We start from the raw sequence: 26,354 nt of genomic DNA, 5'->3' as shown, positions 1-26,354 counted from the left end.
TGTCAAATCGAGCCCCCAGGTACTCCAGGGACTATGTCTATGCCAGACGACTCTTTGCTACATTCACCACCATCAAAGCTTTTGATACGGTCCCGCACAGGAGGCTTGTGAATAAAATGAGAAGCTTGGGAGTGAGTGCCAAGGTGGAGGCCTGGATAGCAAACTGGTTGAAGGACAGAAGGCAAAGTATGATGGTAAATGGAACCTACACGGAAGAGAGAGCAGTGATGAGCGGAGTGCCGCAAGGGTCGGTGTTGGGACTGGTCCCGTTCAATATCTATGTGAGCGACATCGTGGACGGGATAGAAGGTAAGGTTTGTTTATTTGTGGATGATACTAAGATCTGCAACAGAGTGGACACGCTGGAAGGAGTGGAGAGAATGAGACGGGATTTAAGGAAGCTGGAAGAGTAGTCGAAGAGATGGCAGCTGAGATCCAATGCCAAGAAGTGGTGTGGAAATCCAAAAGAAATGTATTCGATGGGGGAGTGAAGGTCTGATGTGCATGGAGCAGGAAAGAGACCTAGGGGTGATAGTGTCTAATGATCTGAAGTTGGCGAAACAACGTGACAAGGCGATAGCTAAAGCCAGAAGAATGCTGGGCTGCAGAGAGAGGAATATCGAGTAAGAAAAGGGAAGTGATTATCCCCTTTTACAGATCCCCGGTGAGGCCTCACCTAGAGTACTGTGCTCAGTTCTGGAGACCGTATCTCCGAAGGGATAGAGACAGGATGGAGGCGGTCCAGAGAAGGGCAACCAAAAAGGTGGATGGACTTCATCGAATGACTTATGAGGACAGATTGAAGAATCTAATTATGTATACCCTGGAGGAAAGGAGGAATAGGGGTGATATGATACAGACTTTCAGATACCTGAAAGGTTTTAATGATCCAAAGGCAACGACAAACCTTTTCCATTGGGAAAAAAAAATCAGTAGAACCAGGAGTCACGATTTAAAACTCCAGGGAGGAAGACTCAGAACCAATGTCAGGAAGAATTTCTTCACAGAGAGGGTGGTGGCCTGGAACGCTCTTCCGGAGGAAGTGGTGAAGATTAAAAATGTGAAGGATTTTACATATCCGGCGCAGCTCACTGCTTTAACGGCAGGGGGAATGAAGAAAAGAGGATTTATATTCAGACAACAACCAACAAGGACTGAATTGCACAGGCTGGGTAAACAAATAAGCAGGGAGTAGCTTGCTTATTGCAGCAGTTACTACCCCTAACCAACTAAACTTGATACTTCACTTTGATGCAGATCCAGCACTGCGCTCTACATCAATGGCAGGGGTGGAAGGAAATTAGAACCATAAAGTTACCAATAAGGGCCCTGAACTCAGCAGTCAGAGTAACATAAGTATGAGAAAAATAAGTGTGAAAGCTTGCTGGGCAGACTGGATGGGCCATTTGGTCTTCTTCTGTCGTCATTTCTATGAACCGACTGGCGACAAAGAACTTCTAGCTTGGCCCTGATAAGCCAGTAGTCCAGATGCGGATGCACCAGAACTCCCTCCTTGCAAAGCCCCACTGCCGCCACCACCACCTTGGTGAAGGTGGGTGGCGCTGTGGCTAAACTGAAAGGGAGAGCCTGAAACTGAAAGTGTTGCATGAGAATCATGAAACGCAGAAAACGATGCGATGCATGGGGATGGGGAGATAGGCCTCCGTCAAATCCAGGGAGGCCAGCAATTCCCCTTTGCGAACCACTGCCACCACCAACCTCAGGCTTTCCATTTTGAAACATGGAACTTTGAGAGCAGCATTTACCTTCTTCAGATCTAAAATTGGACGAAAGTCCCCTCCTTCTTTGGGACCACAAACTAAATGGAACAGCGTCCCTTGCGCATCTCCTCGTGGGGAACCAGAACCACTGCCCCCAGGAGCCACAGATGGTTTAACATATCTTGGACACCTATTCTTTTTTCTAAAGAGCCACACGGGAAGATGAGGGACAAATCACAAATGGGACGAGCAAATTCTAAAACCGTCCCTTACCACACTGAGAACCCACTGATCCTAAGTACTACTGGCCCGCTCTTTGTAAAACATTGCTAAGCAACTCTCTATAGTGGGAACAATGGAGTGGACCAGCCTCTTCTCATTGCGGGGATTTAATAGCAGAAGTACCCCTGCGGCGGCTCCGCAGAAAGGTCTTCGATCAGCCACAAGCCTATCCAGACTAATCCACCTCTCCGCCTCGCCCCTTATGCTCCTAATCTTTCACCGCTTCCTTTGTATACACGATCATGCTGCATTGTTGCCACTCTGTATATTTGACCTCCATGTTGAGATAATACCTTGTATCTATGACCATGTAATTATTATATTAACCATGTTTTACACCCTAGCATTATACTTTCATACGTTTCGGTTATCATTGCTCTACACGTTATGTTTAAAGAACCTCTTCTACAGTTGCTCTGTATTTTCAAACCTGCTGTTAAAATGTAAACCGGAATGATGTCCCTCCTAATACCGGTATAAAAAAAGTCTCTAAATAAATAAATAAAAGGACTGCCTCTGGAGGCCAGACACAGGTCTGGAACTCAGAGACCTCCTATCCAGCCGAAACCTTGAACATGACTGAAAAAATAGTTTGCCCTTAGGCTTGTCTGGTAATCTGAGGATTTTATTATCCCCCAGAGACTGCATCAAATGTCCAGATCTTCACCAAATAAAAGACAGCCTTTAAAGGGTAGTAAACCCAACTGTGCCTTGAAGGAAACATCCTCCACCCAATTTCGCAGCCAGAGAAACCTTCTGGCGGAAACTGCAGATGCCATGATGTGAGACAATGTACAAACCAAATCATAAAGAGCATCCGCTCCATAAGCCACTTCTCGGCCCTGTCTGCCTTCTCACCAGAGGCGGGAAGGATCTCTTAGGACCTTTGGACCCAATGGAGATATGCTCTTTGCATAAAACGAGTACAGATAGCTGCACGCAAGCCCAGTGCCAAGACCTAAAAAAATCCTTTTGAGATGGACCTCTTAACTTAGGATCTTGAACCTACCCCAGGGAGTGTCATTCGTTTGGGGCTGACACAGCAGCATTGAACTTAGGAAGAGCAAACCGTTCCAAACGCCTGTTTGGGTAATGGATAAAGCCACCCCATGGCTCTGCCCACCTTAAACTAGCATCAGGGGAGGCCCATTCCGCTTCTACCAGTTTCTGTACCAACTTGTGATAGGGAAAAGCAGGGGGGGGGGGACCCTCTCCCATCCAGGACCCGATCCGCACCATCCAAATCAGTGTCCACCTGCAGGATTTTAACCCCATGCACCTGAAAAGTCAGTGGCAGCAAGGCGTCTAGCTATTCTTTCTGAAAAAGACGCATCACCTTAGGGTCATCATCCTCAGGCAGCAGGCCCATTACAGCATCCCCTGCCCTGGAGTCGGCTCACCAGAACACGGGTCCCCTGGAAGACCCGGAAACTGAGCCTCGACAATCATCCAAGTCACCCCCCACTGGGACCCAAAGTGCCCTGTACAAGAGGATCCCTATGCTGGCTCGATTGCATTCGGTTTGGGTCAGAAATAGGCTCCCCGCTGGCTGAGCCGGTAAAGAACGAGTCCCTGGCTGCAGAGGCTGCATGCTGCTTAGCTAGATAAGCTTCATGCAGCAGCAGCAAAGAAAGGTCTGAAAGTTCTGGCCTGCTCAGACAAGGAACTAGGGGGAGCCAAGCCAGACTCTTCAGAGCCTCCACGCACCCCGATTGAGAGCAGAGACAGATTGGGCCGGTGACATGAGGTGGGGGTGGTCTTCCCCCTCCAATTGTGCAGGAACAGCCGAATGTAAAGCCAAGATGGCCGTTCCCAGACTGATTGGGAAGAGATCGGCACCTTGGCCAATGCTGTGGAGTTAAGCAAGGGTGGTAGCAGAGGAGCCCAGATGCTGCTTTGTGGCCGGTCCAAGGGGCCCTCCCCCCATTCTGAACACCTGATACATAATCCGAGACTGCTGAGCTGTGAACGAGTTGCGCAGCACACCGACCCCCCGGCCTATCAGTGCACACTGCCGACGAGCCCAAAAAGACTGGCAGAACAAACAAAAAAGTAACCTACTGGACTGTTAGGAAAAGTGATGCCGCTCAGCAGGACAAACTTTTTTTTTTATTAAAGATGCCCAAAACTGAGACAAAGCCTACCACCATAAAAACTCTATAGGCTGTCTCAGACAAAAAGAGAGTACTTAGAGCCTGCAGCTGCCAAGCAGCCTCGTGAAGGGGAGAGATCTGGACCACCAGATTTACACCCCATGGGCGCACAGGTCAGGCACACACAAAGGTCACCAATCCCCAGCCTGCCCATCTCAACCCGATACAGAGAATCCCACAGGATCCAGAAAAAAACAAAAAAAAACCCCCAGAAGCCTCAAAAGGAAAACACAGAAATTGTCTCAGAACTGCAGGTTTGCACCCATCGACCGGAGACAGAGAAATACTGAGGAACACTGCAGGTGACACATGTGGTTAATAGCAGTGTCAGTAAAACTTTCTCTGTCTCCATCTGCTGGAAGGGAGGCACAACCCAGGAGTCTGGACTGATCCAAGTACGTACAGGGAAAGGGATACTTAGAAAGCACAAGATAAGCTCTTAGCACATGCTCCCATCATTTGCAGCAACTGCTGATGTTGGCAAGAGACAACAGCAGCAGCAGGAATGCTAAGGACTTTACCCACTACAAAGAGATGCAGATCCTATGTCAAACTGAAGGGTGGTACAAGGCAGCAGTTGTTACTGGTTGCTGTTGGCATATGGACTTTGCCCCCCCTGACAGCTAGTGCTTTTGCAGCTGTGTTTTTTAAGCTGCTCGAGACATTTTGTATAGCTTTCAGTTTCAGAGGATAATATATGCAAAGTTTTGTACTGAGTATTATATAAAATACAGGAAGATTGAGGGTATTATTGCAGCTTTTGCACAGTGGGCAGATATAAACAAGCATCTGCATTTAGCTGCTTGTTTTCACTTGTGGGGCATTGGACTACTGCCCCAGTCAACCTTTTGACTTCCCAATGTAGCTGCCCAGAGCCATCCCTTGTAAGGAAATGATAGACCAAACGGGGTCGGACCCTGTACAACTTTCCTCCTGATAGGTCTCTGTCCCATGCTACTTCCAACCAAAGCGATCTGTCCTCTTTACTTTGCTCTATTTCATATGGAGAAGGTGCTCTACTGGAAATCAAACCTTGCAATGGCAGCAGAGACCAAACTTCCCGGCAGTACTCATGCCTATCCCTCCCTCCCACTGCTTCCTTTCCTACCTACATCCCCGCTGCTCCAGGTATGTCCAAAAATCTTTGATATTTATGCAAGTTTTTGGTTACTGCATTCAAATTACAAGCAGTGCCATCATTGCCCCCTTCCATTTTTTTCAAGACATATTTTACAAACTATTCAGTTAACCAAAAATTTAGTACTACTTATAAGTTTCACCAATTTCAAGTCTGCATTTCAGAACAATGGTACCCACCCTATCTTCAACTGCTGCAGCCTCTGCAGAACAGAAATTGTGTCTATTTACCCTCATCCACACCATACTCTTCACTTACCACAAGCTGCTAAAGATTCCTGCTGGTCTATATTCTTCACTTGCTAGGGTGGCATTTGTTCCATTTCAGCATAAACAACAAAATGCACCTGCTTGTTTTTCATCTGCATGTTTTAAATTTAACAAAAGAAAACCCATACAAGCACTTATGCTCTGAGTTACTAATAAAGCAAACTAAGTTTATCGTAGCTCCAACTCTAGATCTTAACCACCTTCAACTACTGGTTATGTCTTCCCTGCACAGGCAGATAAGAAGGCAGAGATCACAGCTGGGGAAGAAATACAAATATTCTCAGAGAAAAACTTTAGACTCCTACCAGTAGAACTCAGAATGCACTCACACCTCAAGACCAAACCCAGCAAAGAAAGATCAGATGCATGCTTTTAATTCTAAAACATCTTTATTCCCCTGCCTTGCCCAAGTACATGCTAAAAAAAAAAAAAAAAAAAATCCCCACACCCCACAAAAAAAAAAAATTAAAAAAAAAAGGCTCCAATTGGTATCTTCCAGCAAGCCCTTCCACCCCTCTCCCCACAAATTAAAGGAAAATAAAAATAGAAGTGTTCCTTAGAAGGGGAACAGCTGCAGTCACTCCCAGAGGAACAAGCTTCTTCTGTAAAAAGAAACCTGCAAAGATAAAAAATATGCAAAAGCACACAAGAGAAAAAAAAAAAAAAGGTATTACAATGTTTGGTCTTCCCCTGACACGAGTCACGGAAAAACAGGCCAAAGCCACTCTGGAAGGGAACAACAGAAGGAAAGAGGACATTTCAGGAAGAAAGATGGGGAGAGAAAAGAGCAGGAAGGGTGGAGACATAGGGGAAGGGGACACAGAAGGCGGGAAGTGAAGTGAAGAATGCAACACAAAATCACTGCAACTTCCAAAAGGAGTTTCTTTTCCCTCCAACATCACAAGACAAGACAATGAAATTAATTCAAAGATTCACTGAGGAAGAGAATAAAGCAGGAAGCCAAAGAGGGACACAGTCCCAAATACCTTACCAAGGAATACTGGCTGGGATGTTAACACATTTCCATGGCAGACCAGAAAGGGAAGGGGAGAGGAGAGAAGAGAGAGAGGGGAGGGACACACCCCAGGAACGTAATTTTCCATACAGTTTTTTTTGTTTTTTTGTTTTTTTTTTTATAAAATTTTTTCCGTCCATCTTCTTTTTTTCTTTTTTTTAATTTTTTCCCCACATCTTGCTAACTTTTAATTTTAGTAAGGGGAATACCATGATGTCGTTCTAGCCCGGCCCCTGTAAGAAAGAGAAGCAACATGTCAGCAAACAGACATGCTGGACCACATGCACCCAGCGCCATAACCTCTGCATGTGAGGTGAGCCCCTCCCGCAATAGGGGAAGCACCCCCTGAGCCTCCCCCCTCCCCCATGGTGGGTACGATGCCCTCTATCCACCATCTAGTAGAATGAATGCCTGTTCCCCAAGACCCTTCGGGACACTCTGCTGGAGCTACAGCAGCGCCTCAGACCTGTAGATTCGTCCCCGGGGCCTTGCAGAAAAGCCACTGTAGAAGCGAGACCGCGAACTGTAACTGCTGCTCCGTGCCCTGTACCGGGCTCGAGGGAAGCCCCGGTCTGTACTGCTGATCCCTGGTCTGTTGGTGCGTTTCGGGACCACCTACAAGCCATGAAAGGGAGGAGAGTGTAAGAGGGGGCGACAAAAAAAAAATCTTACTTCAGGTCCACCCCAAACTCCTAGGAGCAGCCACATAGCTCCCAACAGAGTTGGGAATTATTTTGCACAGAATGGGATTTAACTGTCTCATACAAGGTACACAATGTTACATTTTACTGTAGCCAGGATGGACCAGATTCCAGGAGTATGATCTAATCCACCCCTTGCTCAACATGGCTGCTCCCAGGGGACCAATTTCAAGAACTGAAGGGAGAACATAACAGATGCAGGCCATCTGTGCTGCTCCTGTTGTGAACATAGGCTGTGCAGTAAACATTATTCCTCTACAGCAGGAGTGCAACCAGCACTTCTCACAGCACCTCCTACCCTCAGACACAGTTCACTCAACATAAAATTCATGCGCACGCACCTTGATTTGTCGACCTCTGAAGAGAGAATCGTCCAGCGCCATGGAGGTCCTCACTGACTCCTTATCTGAGAACTCGATGTAGGCAAACCTTCCACAGAAGAGGACAAGAGGGGTTACAGCTTCCAGGGACTCTTAGAAATCAGCCAAGACCCCCACTGTATTCTAGATAAAGATATTTCTTTCCTTAGCTCTCTCCCCAGTGTCAGAAGTAGGGGGTTAGAGCCCAGGTGTTTCCCAAGCCTCACTCACCCCTTGGGATGTCCACTGAACTTATCACATAAGATAGTCACTCTGTTCACTGAGCCACAGCCATGGAAATGTGCCTCCAGCTCTTCTGCTGTCGCACCATAGTCTACCTACAGACAAACAGTTAAGAGGCTGTTACAAGAGGCAGAAGCTAAGACAGATCAAAAAGAGCCAGGAGATGAAAAAAAAGCTGTCAGAGGAGAAGCAGTGTTGAGGACCCAGACACAGGAGATTAAGGAGCCCAACCCCCACACACTCCACTTACATTCCCAACATATATGGACCTGGCATCAGCCTCCATCTTCTCCTCAATAGACATGATGACAGGGCCAGCTGCAACGAAAACAGAGGTACAAGTTATGGATCAAATCAGAAAATGTGTGTCCATCACCATGGTTTTACTATCTACACAGGAAAAAGTAAGCAATCAAATACAAAAGCATCATAGTGACCCTTCCCAAATATTCAGGCAACGAGACAATAGGTGAGAGGAGTGGGAGAACAAATTGTATAACGTCCCAACTTTGTGATAAGTGCAAACTGGGACAAGAAAGATGGAAAACAGTAGGCACCCTCACCATTTCCTGGAGGTGGGCTCATGTTCATCTGTTTCTCCACCTCATTCTGCAACTCTTTCAGCTTCTCTGCCTCCTCTTCCATCTCCCGCACCCGGGCCTTGATAGCTTCCAGCTCCTGGCAAGAGTGAAAGGAAGAGAGAGGTTGTCAGTGTAAATACAATGGAAAAGACGGAAGCAGCATGAATCAGACAGCATTACATCTGCACAAATTAGAAGAGAGATTAATGTTATGGAACAGCTTCCATATGAGAGGGAGAGATATAATATATGTATAGAGAATAGTGAATTATGAAAAACAGCAAATAAGCTATTTGCTATGTCTCATTATACAACTCGAAAGTATTGAAAACATGGCGTTTTACACATGCATATACAGAGGCAAGATAGCATTGCAGCAAGCTTATTTCGTTCTTATTCTGTTTCTTTTATTTTATCCTAGTTTTATTGTATAAATTTTAGGGATACTTTATTAGTTTTATTATTTTTAGAGATAATTTTAGTTTAGTATTAAATGTACTACTGTTTTATGATATTTAATGTATTTATTGTTAATTGTACACCGTTGTGATGGTCTTTCAGACTGATGTGATGGTATAAAAAACCTAAATAAACTATAAACTACCCAATGAAACTATGAGAAGGAAAGGTTGAAGACCTCAAGGAAGTATTTCTTTACATAGTACAAAGTGGTATACCCAACACATGGACTTTTTTTGACTCCATCTGCTGGAAGGGAGACACAACCCACTGTCTGGACTGATCCGGGTACGTACAGGGAAAGCTGATTACATTCAGGTACTGTAGGTATTTCCCTATCCCTAGAGGGCTTACAATCTGCAGAACAAGCCCTGTGTTTCTATACACGTCATCTAAATTCTCACTACTTGCTGCTATTGGAAATGGGATGCTGGGTTAGTTGAACCTACTATGGAAGTTCTTACGTGACTCAGAGCCCTGAAGATCTAGAAAGCTCACATACCTGACATATGAAGATAAAGGTATTTATTCCTACAGACTTAAAAGGAGCTGTTCTGATCAAACTTTGGACATTTATCAAGGATCGCATGACAGCGACCACACATTTGCAAACCTTGATCCACCAGCATCCTGTGAAAAGCATTACCAGCTGACACCCAAATAGTATGAAAGCATTAGCTCTCCAAAGCTAGTCAAGAAATATTAACCCAATATTTGCTTTTGTCTTTATCTTTGTACAAGAGACCAAGCAGTCACTTAAGGGACTTAGTGCACCTGAATTCCAATAACGCTTTAAACAGCCTTCAGCGTCGTTTGGAAAGGCGGCCAAAAATCCGTAATTACCATCACTCAGTCTTGCTGGAAAGTGTGCAATCAGCCCCATCCATAGTAAATAAGAAACACCATGAAGCTCCGGAGAGCTGGGGGCGGCTAGGCAGACCAGTGGCATACAGCCGGAGCCCGCGGCTAGCTCTTTATAAGTCTTTCAACATTTCTTTCGCGCCTCCGGCCTCCTTCTATTTATCGCCACCAGTCCGCGTACAGCCCGGAAGGGCGCCTGCTGCCCATACGGAAGATGGCTCCCGGAAGCCGCCTCGCCATCACCGCCAAAGGCGAGAGCCGCCCGGCTCAGAGATGGCCGCCGCCATCATCGTCTTGCCCACTCAAGGCCGAAAGCTGGCGCCCGGCCAACCAATCAGTCGCCGCGGGCCGCGGTGCAGCGCCCAATGAGGCCGGGGCAGAGGACCAGAACGAGGCGTGGCCCGCAGGCGAGGCGGCGGCGGCGGCGGCTGCTCTTACCGGGTCCTCGATGGCGGGGTCCCCGAGTTCCCCGGGCTCCTCCTCTTCGATGTCCTCGTCCTCCAGCTCCTCCAGAGCCGCCGCGCCTCCTCTCCCTCCTCCGGCTCCGCGGACGCCTCCCGCCCTGCGAGCCCGCGGTCCCCTGTGACCGCCGCCTATTCCGCTTCCACCCACCCCTCGGCCGCTGCCGTCACCGCTGCCTTCCTCCTCCTCTTCCTCGTCTTCTTCCTCGCGCCTCCGCTGCTGCAGCAGGGCCGCCGCCGTCCCGTCCTCGGCCGCCGCGCACACCCCGTTCTCGTATTTCACCGCCGAGGCCGCCATCACCCGTCACTCCCTCACTTAGAACCCCCTTCTCGCCCGCGCGCCTACGCACGCGCTGCAGCCGTTACTGGCGCGAGACCGTGGTGCGTGTGTGAGCGCGTGCACGGATGGTAGTGCGAGACAAAAAAAAAATAGGGAGGGGGGGACGGAGCGACATAAACGCGCGCTTGCCTGTGCTGCTTCCTTTCTGACTGCCTACCCCTATTGGTCCTTGCTCTGCTGTTTCCGGTTATTGGTTGGCTGTGGGCTTTTTTTTTTTTTTTTTTTTTTTTTTTTAATCTCTCAGCGTTTGCTGCTACAGGATTGGACAGTATCGTTTCCTGACAAATTTTTTTTTTTTTTTTAGCAAAATTTGTAATGAATATAAACGGATACAACTATCTGTAACTTTTACTCCAGCAGCACATTCTGTCATGCTACGGAGAACCCAAATAAGAAAAGGCCTGACAATTTTGGCGTGATTGGTTGAGTTATCTCCCTCCCCCGTTCGGTCTTCGAGCACTGTGATTGGATTGGAGAAGGATTCTGCCTGCCACCGCCGCTCGTTGCTTATTGGCTGGAAAGCCGGGCAGTACCTTTCTTGTTTCCTATTGGATAGCTTGTGCCAGCATGTGAGGAACTTGTGCAGCCACTTTGGCCCTTTTTGTTTGGGGGGTGGGGGCGTAGTCTAGGAGAGAGGACAATTTAAAAAGATCCCCTTAATCGACACTGATTGGGTAAACAGTTCTCGCCATCTGATTGGCCATCCACCCCCACAGCACCAGGCTCTTATTTCTGTAAGAGCATGTCCTGCCAGCAATGTAATAGTTATTATGCAATGGGCAAAATACACCACCTTGATAGTCTTTAAACCATAAAAGCACCCCTCATCTTTAGGCCAGGATTTCCCTATGCCATTATCCACCCTTCCTGTGATATTGCATAACGCACTGATTCTTTAATAAGGGTCAACAAACACAATCGAGATATATATATATATTTTATTTAAAACTTTCTGTATTCTGCCCAATCCAGGGCAGACAGTACTGGGTGGTTTACGTTATTGAAAACATTTAAAATACATAGTGAAACCTTTTTGCTTTGTTTAGTTATCTTTATTCCATGCATTCAAGTAGACTAACACAGTTATATTATTTTAATAAACAAAAAGTATGAGGAAATACTTCTTTATTCAACTAACCTGATACACTTCTTGCCTAGCTTTCAGCGAGTTAGGTAGTTCAGCTCAGAACAAAGTGAGCAGATCAAGGCAAAGGCTGAGGTTTCCCTCAGAATGCAAGGCTGGAGTGAGAAATCGCCTCCCACCACCACTGTAACCAAACAGTGGCCTTTGCCTTGATCTATCCAGTTTGGTTTTGAGCTGATGGAGTAGTAACTGCCAAAAGTTACTCAAGAAATATATTAAATTAATGCACTAAAAAAGTATCATCTTATACATTTTGCTTGCTTTTATTCCTCTGCATTCAAGTGAACTATGGCAACCCCTCTACTTTAGTAAACAGACATTTTATTGAAACCTTCAGTGTATTTCTGACCCATGTACCATTGCTGTCCTCCCATTTCCCTGTTCTAAGATGTTATCTTTTCACTGTTCTCCGCCTCCTCTTCCATTCATTTTATTCAGTTTGGTTTCCAAAGAAAATCAGACATACACGCAGTCAAGGAGAGAAGCTAAGAGTTCTGTGATTCACACACTACACACATACACCTTTACACAAAGTACAGACATCGAAGCTGTATACCTCAGTGTCGTTAAGTTAGGAGTTATAGCAGATATCTGTCCGTCCTGACAGCTTTCGAGTTAAGATACAGCAACAAAGTCAATCATGCGACCCCCCCCCCCCCCCCCCGCACTCTCCTCCCAAAACAAATTCTATGATCTGAAAATACAGTGTGAAAAAAGCAATCCTCCATCCAGCTTCCTCCAGGCATAGCTGCCTTGCGCCCCTTAGCAAATAAACCCCCCAAATAATAAAATGTAAGTCTCCACCCAAAATCACTCTCTGGGCTTTATTCAATAAAGATGTTTTCCCATGGGCACAAAATGGAGAGGAAAGTCCTTGTTGAATAAGGCCCTCTGTCTCTTCTCTCTCTCTCGGTTATGTCTCCCACTTCTGTCTCTTTCCAATTTCTCTTGTCTCTCGCTTTCTTGAGCAGGGACCTGAAGTAATGCACGAACACGATTTCTTCTCCTTCCTGCTAAAAAAAAGTGTTGCCATCTCTTTTCCTGGTATCCTCCACCATAACAGAACAAGGAACTTGGACTTACATGGCTTACAATTAACTCCCAACAAAAAGAAAAAGATTCAGTTCATCCGGAATTTGATGACTAGGAAAGCCGGATTAAAATAAGTGTGGTTTTAACTGAGTCCCGGGGAAATGCTGAGGATAAGGAGCCTTCAACTATGGCTCACCTCCACCCTAAGTGCGGGCAAGCAGTAAAAAAGAGACGGAGAAAGCCAGACAGATGGAGAGGTGTCCCTAGTCTAGTTTCAGGCGGCCAGCAGCATTTTAAGCTAGTAACAAAAATAATCCTCTTATAAAAATATACAGCAATACAAGACAAAGCCGTCCTGAAACCCCCCTCTCTCCCAAGTAAAACATTAAGTAATAAATATAATCCTTTTAAAACAAAAATAAAGCAAGCTGCTTCCTGCTTAGCTTCTTACCCAAAGCCCCCTGCCCAAGACTCCAGAAGTCTCACATCTGGAATCCCTGCAGGTTCCAGTTCCACACCAAGCCAGGGATCAGGACTGGGAGCCGTCTGCTGTTCCAGCTCCCACGTCCCAACGCTTTTCTTGTGTCTCTGTTAACGCTCTCGAGTATGGGGGGTGTGTGATATGTCCCAAAGTTCACCGGTGGGGATGAGAATACTCCTGGATATTAATGCCCAAAGGAGCAAAGAAGGGAGGCTTGACGTAGGGTACACCTTGAGGTCTAGCACATTTTGGAGTGAGGGAAGAAGACCTAGTTAAGATGTACTTTGCATCCTAAGCTGTTCTGGAGTGACAAAAAGTGCCCTAGGTTAGTCTGCGTCCTATTCATTGTACTGTCCAGAGCTATGTACTGATTTCCCACCATCTACTGGGCTCTAGAGCTAGGAAAAGCATTAGAGATTAGGAAACCTTCTTCAGTCAATCGGCACACACTGTGGATCAGGAAATCTCCTACAGCTTCATAGCATTCCAGACCACGAAGATGCTGTTTCTTCTTAGGACAAACTTCTCCTCAATGTGCTCTAACATGAAGTGCTTTCCTCCTACATGTCAGCAAACATGCTAAGGTAGTGTGTTCTAGGCTGGGTTCTGCAACCAAAAATATAGTGATGTGGTTCACTTTGATTCTAGAGCAAAAAAAAAAAAGCATGTTCTAGACTGTGTGCAAAGAGATCCACAGCGTTCTAAACTGATCTGTACCAGAGCCTTGCAGAATGTGTTCTCTCTATAGCAAGTTCCTACATCAGACGAGCTAGGCTAAGTCCATTTTCTTTCCATGTTTTGATTAGTGCACACAGATGCATGTATTCTGGAGAAATGTGGCTATAATCATTTTCTAATGATTGATTGGTCCTCTAGCTTAGCATTCTATAGTTTTTATCTGCATTGGAATGGAGTATATCTAGACCATCCATAACTATACTGAATGAAGAAAACATAGCCTTGGCCTCTAAGCCGAGGCTCTGTATTAACAAGCTGGGGTAGGTGGGGAGCTGTTAGCATCGCCAGGTCTCCTTTATACACAAATATTATAAATACCCAAGGAGAGTCCAACTGGTTGCTTACTGACTGTAGAGACCTGCTGCAGGACTACCCCTGTACACGTGTGCACAGACAACATGCTTATCGTATACACGGAGCAGCAGAGTAAGTAACAGAGGCACCAACAACGCCCACCCAGGGAAGAAAGGCAGCGAAGGTCTTGGTGGGGGGAGGGGATTGACCGGTTCCCTCACATGTGCCTCTAACCGTCACCTGAGGAAAACAAGCATGGGCGAGGCACAGACAGGGGGAAGGCCCGAGCCTCAGGAAGTAGAAGTAGGGGGATACCACCCACACCCCCCCCCTCCCAACCACCACTACACGGGGAATCCTACTGCTCCATCTAATTGTTTCCGTGATACCGGCTCTCCAAAATCATGCTGGCGAGAGAGCTTTGTTGGCGGTCGCTTATTGGCAATTCCACTGCTATCGCTTGAAAAAATCATCCGTGAACAGAGGGAAAACGTCTGTCCTCCTTTCAACAGCTCTCAAAACGCGCCCTCATCTCCCCCACCCCAGCCCGCTGCAAAGTCATCTTCGGTTCCTCCCCCCCCACCCCCCTCCAAAAGATTCAAATCCCTTTCTGCCCTCCTGGCGCTCAGGTCTCTGGCTGTTGGAGCGGATAGCCCGGGCGTCTCTGTCATTTTCCTCTTTATGTCACTTGCTAGCGAAGAGTGCTCCAACGGTCATCAGGGCTCCCAGGGCAAACGCGCCAGTCAGCACCGTCCTGACAGAGGCCCAGTTCCCTTCCCGCTGCCTGCGGGCTTCCTCCACTGCGCCATCACCGTAGAGAGCCACAAATCCATCCTGTAAAGAGGGAAAGAGGGGAACGCCAATAATAGCACCAGGACCAAGCAAAGAAGTATAATGTGCACCGCAAAGGGGAGCAAGAGGTCGCCCAGCCGGTGGGAGGGGGGCATCACGAGATGGCACCGGAACACCTGCACTCTGGAGTTACTACACAGCTCTTACCCAGCCCCCGCTGCTCCGCATCCAGTCCTGCAGGTTCTCCTCCAAGTACGTCACCATCCAGCCCATGATGCGTTCCACCAGGGGCATCATCTCTTTATTCACGCTCTCGGCGCAGAGGGCTGCTCCGAAGACGAAAAGCGCCACGACTCGGCCCCAGTTCACGCCACCCTGGAAAGCCCGTCCACCAGTCGGCGAAGCGCTGGTAGGCTGTGCCTGGTGTGACGTGCAGCTGGGTGGAGAGGTCGCTGAAGGCCTGCCGGAAGCGGTCTTCAAACTCGTCGCCCGCGGCACGCATGGCAGCGTGCAGGGCGTTGGCTGGGGCTCTGCCGCACCGGGCCGGGAAGCGTAGCCCTTCCGGTGGAGCTTGTAATGGACAAAGTCCTCGACCACGGAGCGCGTTGAGAAGCCGGGGTCATGGGCTGCCATCCAGAGAAGAAGTAGTGGTGGCTCCCCCACCACACGCAGAGGTAACGCTAAGGCCAGGGAGCTGTGAAGAGATAAAGGCAAAGCTCAGAAGCAGCTCCCTCACGGGGAAACGACTGCAAAGGCCAGGACGGGAGGGGAAGGAGCAGGGCTAGGGATCACTCACTGTCTCTTAAGTCAGAAGCCCGACGGAAGCCTGTGGACCTTGGGCCCCGTTTCCTCTCATCTTCCGCTGGGGTCGGTGGGCGCGATCCCACAGAACCTTCAGAAAAGAGGAAAGGCATCAGTGAAGCCCATCAAGGATCTCCATAATCCCTGTGCTAGCACAGAAAGCCAAGGACACCGCTCAGTCACCTAACAACATGGGCCACAGCCTAAGGTTCGCTCAGTGACACAGCTTTGCTGGTCTCAGTCCTCCTTCAGCAAGTACTGAATCCATAATTAAATCCAGAACTTCCCAGGGTCAGGAAACTATTCTATTATTGTTTATGCTTAAGGTGTGCACCTTGTCTTTCAGAATCAACACACAAGTATACAAATATCCACAGGTTTCAGCACACTCCATAGCTCAGTAAAACTTTCAGGTTTGCGTTTTGAGTCAAAATATTCCATGTTTCCAAATGGGTGATTCCTTATTCTGGAAGTCAGAATCAGATTCCAAACACCAAACAGGTGTAAAATCCAAGTTATTATTCTAATCAGTAGAGTGAAGTTTCCCTTACTGTAAGAAAAACAACTTCTCGCAGACAAGGCGGATATTGTCAGATTATAACTAGGGTCTACTTAGCATTAGAATTACTAACAATACTTACATGCACCCCTGGGCCTTGTGCTGCTATCAGCCTTCCTTTCTCTATCTGGGAAAAAGACGGAAAGAATCACTAAACAACACATGGCAAGAGGAATCTAAAACCACCAAATATATATGTCAGCAGTAAGATGTTAAATGTGCAATCAATGCACTTTATCTACTGCATTTATCACATGCCTAGTGTATGGATTTGATATGTCTATTAAGATGAAATGCATTTTTATCATATCTGTAATCTGTGCTGAGGGCTCAGTGTATCACTCATGTATTTCCTGCCCTGTATATGTTTATTTACTTCCTTGATTAATCACATCTTATTACATTTGTAAAACAGAGAGATGGAAAGTGTGAATTTGTATGATGTACAAATGATACTTATATATACACATCTGATAGCTGCTATATGATACATATCAGATATGTGAACTATGATAGATGTGATATATAATAAATGGATGTTTATATCTCAGTTTTCTTTCCTTAGCAGTTATTTGTATTATCCCAACCAAAACTGTCCCTTAGAAATTATAATACAAGAAAATTACATAATAAGTGGATGTTTATATCTCACTAATTTTCTTTCCTTAGAAGCTACTTACCCCACACAAAACTGTCCCTTAGGAATCATAATACCAAAAAAATACAAATATCAGCTATTAGAGATGTGTATATAATAAGTGGATTTGTACATATGATATCAGACGTGTGTATATAATAATTTTATAATTTGTTTCTTTAGTTTTTTACTGCACTTGATTTTATTTTTATTAATTTATTTTATGTCAAATTGTAATCCACTTAACACAAAGGCTTCAATATAGGCGTAATAAAAATATTTTAAAATAAATAAGTGGGTGTGTATACATGATAGATGTGTGAATAGGTGTCTATATATATGGATGTATATAATAAATGGGTGTCTATATGTGAAAGATGATTGTATATGTGATACATATAGATACCCTCTTAATATCAGCTATGTGTATATAAGTGAATGCTTATATTTTTTTTATTTTATTTAAAATTTTTCTAGACTGACATTCGTTAGGAACATCATATCGGTTTACATGGAATATAACAGTAGCATTATAGGGCTATACAGAGAACTGATAAATAAAACAAACTATGATTTTGTAACAGGGATAAGAACATAAGAAATTGCCATGCTGGGTCAGACCAAGGGTCCATCAAGCCCAGCAACCTCTTTCCAACAGAGGCCAAACCAAAGGCCACAAGAACCTGGCAAGTACCCAAACACTAAGAGATCCCATGCTACTGATGCAATTAATAGCAGTGGCTATTCCCTAAGTAAAATTGATTAATAGCCATTAATGGACTTCTCCTCCAAGAACTTATCCAAACCTTTTTGAACCCAGCTACACTAACTGCACTAACTAACCACATCCTCTGGCAACAAATTCCAGAGCTTTATTGTGTGTTGAGTGAAAAATAATTTTCTCTGATTAGTCTTAAATTTGCTTCTTGCTAACTTCATGGAATGCCCCCTAGTCCTTCTATTATTCAAAAGTGTAAATAACCGATTTACATCTACTCGTTCTAGACCTCTCATGATCTTAAAGACCTCTATCATATCCCCCCTCAGCCGTCTCTTCTCCAAGCTGAACAGCCCTAACCTCTTCAGCCTTTCCTCATAGGGGAGCTGTTCCATCCCCTTTATCATTTTGGTTGCCCTTCTCTGTACCTTCTCCATTGCAACTATATCTTTTTTGAGATGCGGCGACCAGAATTGCACACAGTATTCAAGGTGTGGTCTCACTATGGAGCGATATAGAGGCATTATGACATTTTCCGTTCTATTAACCATTCCCTTCCTAATAATTCCTAACATTCTATTTGCTTTTTTGACTGCTGCAGCGCACTGAGCCGACGATTTTAAAGTATTATCCACTATGATGCCTAATATGGAACCTAACATTGTGTAACTATAGCATGGGTTATTTTCCCTATATGCACACCTTGCACTTATCCACATTAAATTTCATCTGCCATTTGGATGCCCAATCTTCCAGTCTTGCAAGGTCCTCCTGTAATGTATCACAGTCTGCTTGTGATTTAATTACTCTGAATAATTTTGTATCATTATTTTATTTATTTATTTTTAATTTGTAGTAGGGACTACAAATCACTCCGGTTTACATAAAACGAAGAACTGCTCAACAGATAGCGGAGCTTTACATGGAACCGTATAACATATGGAACAGTATAACTGGTTGACAATTTAACATAGTGCTAAATAAAGTGATAATATTTTAACTGGTAATAAATAAAGAATATATATTTTATATAAGTATAACTATTTAACGTAGCAATAAATATAAATATAGCAATGCCTAAATATATATGAAATAAAGTGAATTTTTTAAAGTGAATTTTTGAGCTCACAGATAATTGTCCAGTTGCAGATTCTTAAAAGTAGTACTTTATACAGTGTCCATAGTTAAGGGATGGAAGTCTGTCAGTCATAGTAAGATTAAGCGTCTGGGAAAGCTTGTTGGAAGAGAAAAGTTTCAGTCTTTTTTTGAATTCTTGATACTGGGTTCTAGTCTAAGATCTGGGGGAAGCGTGTTCCACTGGTGTGGGCCTGCTGAAGATAGCGCTCGTTTGCTCAATGATGATTTTATTTGCGGAGCATGCAGTGTTCCTCTGTATGCGCTTCTGATTGGTCTGGAGGAAGTGTGCGGTTGGAGTTGAGAGCTTAATGTGATGGGGCTAGATTGTTTGTCGCTTTGTGGATGATAGTGAGTACCTTATAGAGTATCCTTTGTTTAATGGGGAGCCAATGTAAGTCCGAAGGATTGGGGTGATATGATCTTTTTTGTTAGTGCTAGAATTCTAGCCGCTGAATTCTGAACCATCTGTAATGGTTGATAGTGTTGGCGGGAATACCTAGTAGCAGGGAGTTGCAGTAGTCGAGCTTGGAAAGAATGATGGATTGCAGTACTAGCCTGAAGTCGGAGAAGTGAAGGAGGGGTTTAAGTTTTTTAGGACTTGCAGTTTGTAAAAGCAGTCCTTTGTGTATTGTTTACGAACTTTTTTAGGTTTAGATGATTATCAGCCATGCTCCAAGGTCTCTGACGTCAGATGAGAACGAGTTGTTTGTGTTAGGTAGAGAAAGGCTGGAAGAGATTGTGCGTGGATCCTGGGAGACAATGAGCATTTCGGTTTTATTAGCATTCAATACTAAGTTAGGCTTGAGAGTAGGTTTTTGATGGGCTGTAGGCATTCGTTCCAGTACGTGATGGTTTTTTGAAGGGATTCTGTGATCGGAAGGAGGATTTGTATGTCGTCTGCATAGAGGTAATGGGTAAGCTTAAGGTTTGAGAGTAGATGGCAGAGAGGGAGGAGGTAGATATTGAAGAGGGTGGGTGAAAGTGATGATCCTTGTGGGACTCCTTGCTCTGTCAGGATTGGATGCGATTCTTTGTTGTTTATCCTTACTTTGTAGTATCTGTTGCTTAAGAAGGAATGGAACCATCTAAGGGCTGTGCCTTTGATCCCTATGTTGGCTAGTTGGTCTATTAGAGTAGAGTGTTTTACCGTATCAAATGCAGCGGAAAGATCCAAAAATGAGCAGGTAAGATTGTTTATTCTCCAGATTAACGAGGATTGTGTCAGTGAGAGATAGTAAGAGCGATTCGGTGTTTAGGCGTTTTCGGAATCCATATTGGCTGGGGATAGAATGTTATGATCTTCCAATAATCTGACAGTTGCTTGTTGACAATTTTTTCCATCAGTTTGGCGATAAGTGGTAAGTTTGCGATGGGTCTAAAATTAGCTGGGTCTGATGGGCAAGCGTTTGGTTTCTTTAGTAATGGTTTTAGTATTGCCAATTTTAACTGGTTAGGAACTAAACCTTGAGAAAGGGATGTGTTGATAATTTCTGCAATTGGTTTTGAGATGGTGTTTGGTATGGCGATGAGGAGATTTGTTGGTATTGGGTCAGATGGGTGGGAGGAAGGTTTGAATTTTTTGAGTGTGTTTTCAATCTCCAGTGAAGAAGTGAGCTCGAATGAATCCAGGTTGTGGTTTGTTGCGGCAAGGATGTGAGATGGTGTGTTAGGGTAAGGCTGTTGGATGTGATTGATTGGTAAGGTTGGTGATTTTTGTTTTGAAGTAGTTCTAGTTCGTTTGCTTTGTTGAGAGCTTGGTGGTCTGGGATAGTAGGAGGAGATGGTTTGGTTAAAGAGGAGACGTAGGAGAAAAGAGCTTTGAGTCGAATAAGTGGTGTATTTTTTTTCCGTAGAATTCTTTCTTTGTTCTAAGGATTGTATTCCTATAGTTGTTGAGGAGGATTTGTAGATGGCATGTGTTGAAGTGGTTGGGTTTTTTCTCCAGCTTTGTTCTTTTTTTCTAAGAGATTGTTTAAGGGATTTAAGTTCGGGTGTAAACCAAGGTTTCCTATTGTCTAGTGTGGTTGTATGGTTTTGGTTGTAGTTGGGCAGATTTGATCTGCAATTTTATTGTTAATATTGATCCAAGAGGTAGTTGCAGTTGTTGCGTCTGTGAGATCAGTTGCTTTAATGCTCAGACATCTTTTCACTGAGTATGTCTGGAGAGCATGGTTTCCTGAAGTGGATGGTGGTTTTGTTAGTGGTTTGAGGTGGTGGGTTGTTGATCTTGAGGGTGGTGGATAACTTTGTGGTCTGACCATGGAACTGGTGAGCAAGTGGGTTGTATGAATGTTAAAGGGTTCGTTAATAAAGATGAGGTCCAGAGTGTGGCCTGCCTTGTGGGTAGAACTGTTGATAATTTGAGTAAAGCCCAAATGGTTGAGAGAGGAAAGAACTGTTTGGCAGTTGATGGATTGTGGAGAAGCATCTACATGTAAATTAAAGTCTCCGAGGATTATAGCAGGTTTGTCGGCGTTTATGTGTTTGGCTATAAGTTCTATCAGTAGAGAGGGATCCAATTCTAAGGTTCCTGGTGGTGCGTAGACTAAAGCTATTTGGATTTGATAGATTTAAAGAGGGAGAATTCTAGTTTGTTGGAGGAATTGGTAAGTTGTAAGGTAATATTAAGACCTTTTTTTGTTGCAAGAAAGACCTCCACCTCTTTTTTTGGGTCTTGGGACGGAGAATAAGTCGTAAGATTGTATGGGCAGTTGATTTATGAGTACAGTATCTGTGTGTTTTAGCCATGTCTCTGTAATTGCACAGATATCTGGGTTGGCTTCTATGAGGTAGTCACTGAGGATGTCCATTTTTTTGGAGAGCGACTGAGCGTTGAATAGTGTTAAGGTAAATAAAGAGAGTCCTAGGAATTGTGTTATCGGTGAGATCATTATAGGTAATAGTCTTTGTTGTCGTGTGATGTGATGAATTGCTGGTTTTGTGTGCTTTCTGATTTTGTGCCAGATTTTAGGTATGGTGCAGAGGTGCATTGTTGTGGCTCAATTGGTTGGGAACAGTGGTGTAATGTTGAAAATGGTGCAAGGTATTGGAGACGCTGGGTGAATGGTGTCTAGGTGGATGATTGCTGGTGATGTTAATTGATAGCTGGTGATGCTGTGAATTGCTGGTGAGGCTGGATGATTGCTGGTGAGGCTGGATGATGCTGGTGAGCTGGATGAATTGCTGGTGAGCTGGATGAATTGCTGGTGAGGCTGGATGAATGCTGTCGATGTTAATTGATTGTTTGTGAGTCTGGATGATTGCTGGTGATGTTATTTGCAAGCTTGCGGGTCTGGGTAAGTGTTGAGGAGGCAGGTATGGGTGTGAGCCCTGGAAAATGGGATCGCTGGAAGTAAGCTTAGTTGCTGTTGATGTAACGTGCGTCGGTTAAAAGCCGGGGTGTGTGGCAGAGTCTTTTGGTGTAGGTGGTTTCAGTTTGTGCTCCGGTTCACACGAAGGGGCACACAAAGGGGCAGGCCCCTTTGTTGCGCTCCTTAGGCGCGACGCCTCGAGCGGTTTCAGCCCTTTAAAGGGCTCTGGGAAGGCGTCAGGGCTTCCAGGGAGGGCTTACCCGTTCCTGTTTCCTGCTTCCGTCCGCTTTGGCGCCACTGGGTTTTTTTTTATTTTTTTTCTTTAAATTTGTGTTGCCTCGGAGGCCTCGCGAGAGGCTTGTCTCCGGTCCACCTCCCTAACAGGGTGGTGGACCGGAGGTTATCCGGTGGACCGGATATCCGGTGGACCGGATAACCTCACTCATTGTATTCCTTTCCAGATCATTTATATATATATTGAAAAGCACCGGTCCAAGTACAGATCCCTGAGGCACTCCACTGTTTACCCTTTTCCACTGAGAAAATTGACCATTTAATCCTACTCTCTGTTTCCTGTCTTTTAACCAGTATATGATAGATATATGATATAGATAATAATATATGATAGATATATGTATATGTGTGTGTATATATTGATACATATCAGATGTATGTATATAATAAGGTGGATATATATGATAGATAAATGTGTGTGTATATAAGTGGGCGTGCATATATGATACATATCCGATATATGTACATCATAAGTGTATATAGGATACATATGAGATGTGTGTATGTAATACATGGGTCTCTATATATGATACATATCAGATGTGTGTATATAAGTAGGTGTGTATATATATGATAGCTATCAGATGTGTAGATATAATAAGTGGGTGTATGTATATGTGTGGGTATATGTATATGATATAAATCAGATGAATAAGTTGGAGCCTATATATGATACATATCAGATGTGGGTATATAATAAGTGGGGGCCTATATATGATACATATCAGATGTGTGTATATAATAAGTGGGAGCCTATATATGATACATATCAGATGTGGGTATATAATAAGTGGAGGTCTATATATGATACATATCAGATGTGGGTATATAATAAGTGGAGGTCTATATCTGATAGATATTAGAGGTGTGTGTATATATATATATAAATGGGGCGTGTACCATGCTAGCCAGTAGGTGGGTGTGTACATCTGACAGATGTTAGAGGGCTCTCTATAATGGATATAAGAAGTGCTAATGATGGGGTACTGCACTCACCCACTCGGTACCTCTCACTCCTCTTCTTCCTTCCTTCCTTAATGTTCCCTTCTCCGGCGCCCCCGCCTCCCCGTCCCCGCTTCCGGTTCCCGGCGAGGTCGCGCGTAATGACGTCACGACGAGAGCTCTCAGCCACCGCCCACGCGTTGCTGGGGAAGGCAGAAGTAATCGAGCCCTCATAAAGGCGCGCCCTGCCTTCATGTCTTATCTTGAGCTTGGGTTTATATATATATATATATTTTTTTTTTTTATTTCTCTCCTTGCCTATGTCTTGACAGTACCTGTCTGCAGCTTGCACCGAGGGGAGGGAGGGGGTTGTAAGGTCGTCACCATTTCTATAGCTACAGGAGCCAATTTTTTAAATGATTGGGGGGGGTTAAACTCAACACAAATTACTCCTGCCTGGACTCAGTGAAGGAATTCACTCAATATTAGGGGTGTCCAGGCACCCACAGAGTTAGCATCTGTGCCTGTAGCTCGGGTGTTGCGAGGAACCGCCATCTCTTTGGGGCTTCAGCGAATTGGGTTTTCCGTTTGTCCCTAATGAGCTTGCATGCGATAGATTTGCACATAGTTTGGGGCATCAAGGATACAAATCTATCGCATGCATACTCGGAGAAAATGTGAAAACCTGACTGGTCTGTGTGTGTCCAGCTGCCCTAGGCAGTGATGTCCTCCTATTCCTTCATATTCTTCCTCCCCCGACCCCCAGTCACAGTGCTCCCTTACCTCGCCGACTAATGTAACTCAACGCACAAGTACTGCAGTTTGAAACCTGCCGCCTGGCTCCTTCATTTTAAAAAGAATTCCGCCATCGTGTCCAGCAATAAGGGAGGAGGAATAGCCTAGTGGTTAGAGCAGTGGGCTATGAGCCAGGAGACCAGGGTTCGTCATTTTACTCGCCATTGCCTCAGGTACAAACTTATGGTACCGAGACAGTATGGAGTGCACTGTTAACCTGCCACTGGATGCACGGTTTCCACCCCTTACTGAACCTAATAGTGCCCTCAACATGCAGCCAAGCTGCACATTTTACTTCTTTGGGCGATATTAAGTCGGAGGTCCCGAAGAGTAAAAAAAAAAAAAATTTGAAGTCGGCCGGCGGCTGTCGGGTCGAAAACCAGATGCTCAATTTTGCCGGCGTCCGGTTTTTCGAGCCCGTGGCTGTCAGCGGGCTCGAGAACTGACCTCAGCAAAATTGAGCATCGGCTGTCAAACCCGCTGACAGCCGCTGCTCCTGTCAAAAGGAGGCGCTAGGGACGCGCTAGTGTCCCTAGTGCCTCCTTTTGCCCATTTCTACCGCCGGGCCTCATTTAAATCTGTATCGCGCGCACAGGAGAGCGGGCGTTTGCTCTCCCCCGGACTTTACTGAATCGGCCCGTTAGATTGTAAGCCCTCTGGGGCTAGGGAAATACCGACAGTACCTGAATGTAAACCGATGTGATATCTCAGATTGAATGTTGGTATATAAAAAAAAATTATTAATAAAATAAATAAAAACAATGACACTCTGCCCACTTCTGGCACCCTAGGCAGCTGTCTAGTCTTCAGGAGCAGATGTTCCCATCCCTGCTATTAACGTACACAGTGCTGTACACAAACCTGAGAGTCCCGCTCCATGGGGCTTCGGTCTAGTAAAGACAACGAGAAAAATATAGTAATCATTTAACTAGTGCAATAAATATGCTTAAAGGGAGAAGGCTAGGATCTGGAAGAGTTCAGAGGTTTTGGATTTAAAAGCAATATCAAAGATGGGTTTTAGTCAGGACCGAAATGTCATTAGAAAGGGAGCAAGCTGCACCAACTCAGGAAGACTGTTCATGGCATACGGTACCACCAAGCTGGGAGGTCTGGAGTTAGCAATGGAGGAGATGGATATAGATAAGAGTAGCTTGTCCGATGAACAGAGATCATGAAGAGGGACCTAAGGGGAGAGAAGAGAGGACAGGTAGTTTGGAGCTGCAGCGTGAATGCACGTATAGGTGAGAAGGAAAACGTTTGAACTGAATGTGGAAGCAGATGGGGAGCCAACTAGAATATTGAGAAAAGGGGCAGTGGCATGTTTGTGACAATGCTAGAAGGAGGAAAGCAATGGCTGCTGAATTCTGATTAAATCAGCAGAGAAAGACTCTCCAGTGCAAGACCTGTGAGAAGCAGGTTTCAGTAACGCAAGCAGATGGCAAGTGGGCAAGGGTTTTGGCGGTGTGTGCAGAAAGGAAAAGGCAGATTTTGGTAATGTTATAGAGAAGGAATTTAAAAATATATATATATATAAGGAAAATCAGATTTAATTGTGCTTGAATAGACGTTTTTAATCTACAGGCTCTTGCCCGCAGTGGGCTTCAACAAGTATCATAAGGCCAAGCAGCTGAGTTTGCGTCATACACCTTTTCCTGTTCAGCCATTATTACTATCAATTTATTCCAATTACTCATATCCCAAATATTATTTGCTATCTTAAAAAGAACCCACTGTTATACCCAAGTGTTTGTCCAGGTGCTCTTACCTTGCTGTGTTGAGCTTTCAGGACTGGCCCTGCAGATATTCTGAAAACCCAGCTAGCTGGGGGTATGGGGGTTCGCCAGGACATGCATGTTGAAAGTCAAATGAGTCAATGAAAAAGACCACACAAATTCGGAAACTTCATAAACTAAGATTGAAAAGTGGAAACACCTCATACATATTGCTGTTTTCATTCCGTTTGATAACAAAACCGCATTCACTTATTTAAGGTGACTACACGCATGCGTCACCAAAGTGGTTCTGCAACCTTTAGATACAATCATTGGGTTCCACTTTTTCTTAAAAAATCAATGACATTAATATTAACATGTCGT

The 26,354-nt window shown here is 44.9% G+C and overlaps 2 protein-coding genes across 3 annotated transcripts; both read right to left on the bottom strand.

Annotated features, from left to right (window-relative positions):
- Window positions 1–6,658: 6,658 nt before the first annotated feature.
- Window positions 6,659–10,745, bottom strand: PABPN1 (poly(A) binding protein nuclear 1). Of its 2 annotated transcripts, none has more exons than XM_029580864.1 (7): window positions 10,221–10,745; window positions 8,445–8,559; window positions 8,132–8,199; window positions 7,870–7,976; window positions 7,621–7,708; window positions 7,045–7,193; window positions 6,659–6,811 (listed from the first exon to the last, which is right to left on the bottom strand). In XM_029580864.1, exons 1-7 carry the CDS (start codon window positions 10,539–10,541, stop codon window positions 6,772–6,774), a joined length of 888 nt encoding a protein of 295 aa, XP_029436724.1. In that variant the 5' UTR covers window positions 10,542–10,745; the 3' UTR covers window positions 6,659–6,771. The 2 variants fall into 2 exon arrangements, with proteins under 2 accessions (XP_029436724.1, XP_029436725.1); XM_029580865.1 differs by lacking the exon at window positions 10,221–10,745 and adding an exon at window positions 9,765–10,035.
- Window positions 10,746–14,865: 4,120 nt separating this feature from the next.
- LOC115078158 (apoptosis regulator R1-like) lies at window positions 14,866–23,618 on the bottom strand. Its single transcript, XM_029580867.1, is given in 7 exon segments — window positions 14,866–15,106; window positions 15,272–15,461; window positions 15,463–15,592; window positions 15,595–15,758; window positions 15,861–15,956; window positions 16,507–16,551; window positions 23,518–23,618. Coding segments are annotated over 4 exon segments (573 nt in total). The 5' UTR covers window positions 15,698–15,758; window positions 15,861–15,956; window positions 16,507–16,551; window positions 23,518–23,618; the 3' UTR covers window positions 14,866–14,956.
- Between the last annotated feature and the right edge of the window lie 2,736 nt (window positions 23,619–26,354).

This window comes from Rhinatrema bivittatum, chromosome 16, assembly GCF_901001135.1.
Source record: "Rhinatrema bivittatum chromosome 16, aRhiBiv1.1, whole genome shotgun sequence".
Lineage (NCBI taxonomy): Eukaryota > Metazoa > Chordata > Amphibia > Gymnophiona > Rhinatrematidae > Rhinatrema > Rhinatrema bivittatum.
Note: the sequence above shows the minus strand (reverse complement) of the source record. Positions and strands in the feature narration are given on the sequence as shown.

What these genes read in the sequence shown, in the direction of transcription:
- PABPN1 (XM_029580864.1), bottom strand. Translation starts at nt 10,541, where the DNA reads ATGGCGGCCTCGGCGGTGAAATACGAGAACGGGGTGTGCGCGGCGGCC. An exon ending in GAGCCCACCTCCAGGAAATG is followed by an intron (nt 8,200 to 8,444) that starts GTGAGGGTGCCT and finishes TTTTCGTTGCAG; the next exon opens with CTGGCCCTGTCATCATGTCT. An exon ending in CCCCGGGGACGAATCTACAG is followed by an intron (nt 6,812 to 7,044) that starts GTCTGAGGCGCT and finishes TCTTTCTTACAG; the next exon opens with GGGCCGGGCTAGAACGACAT.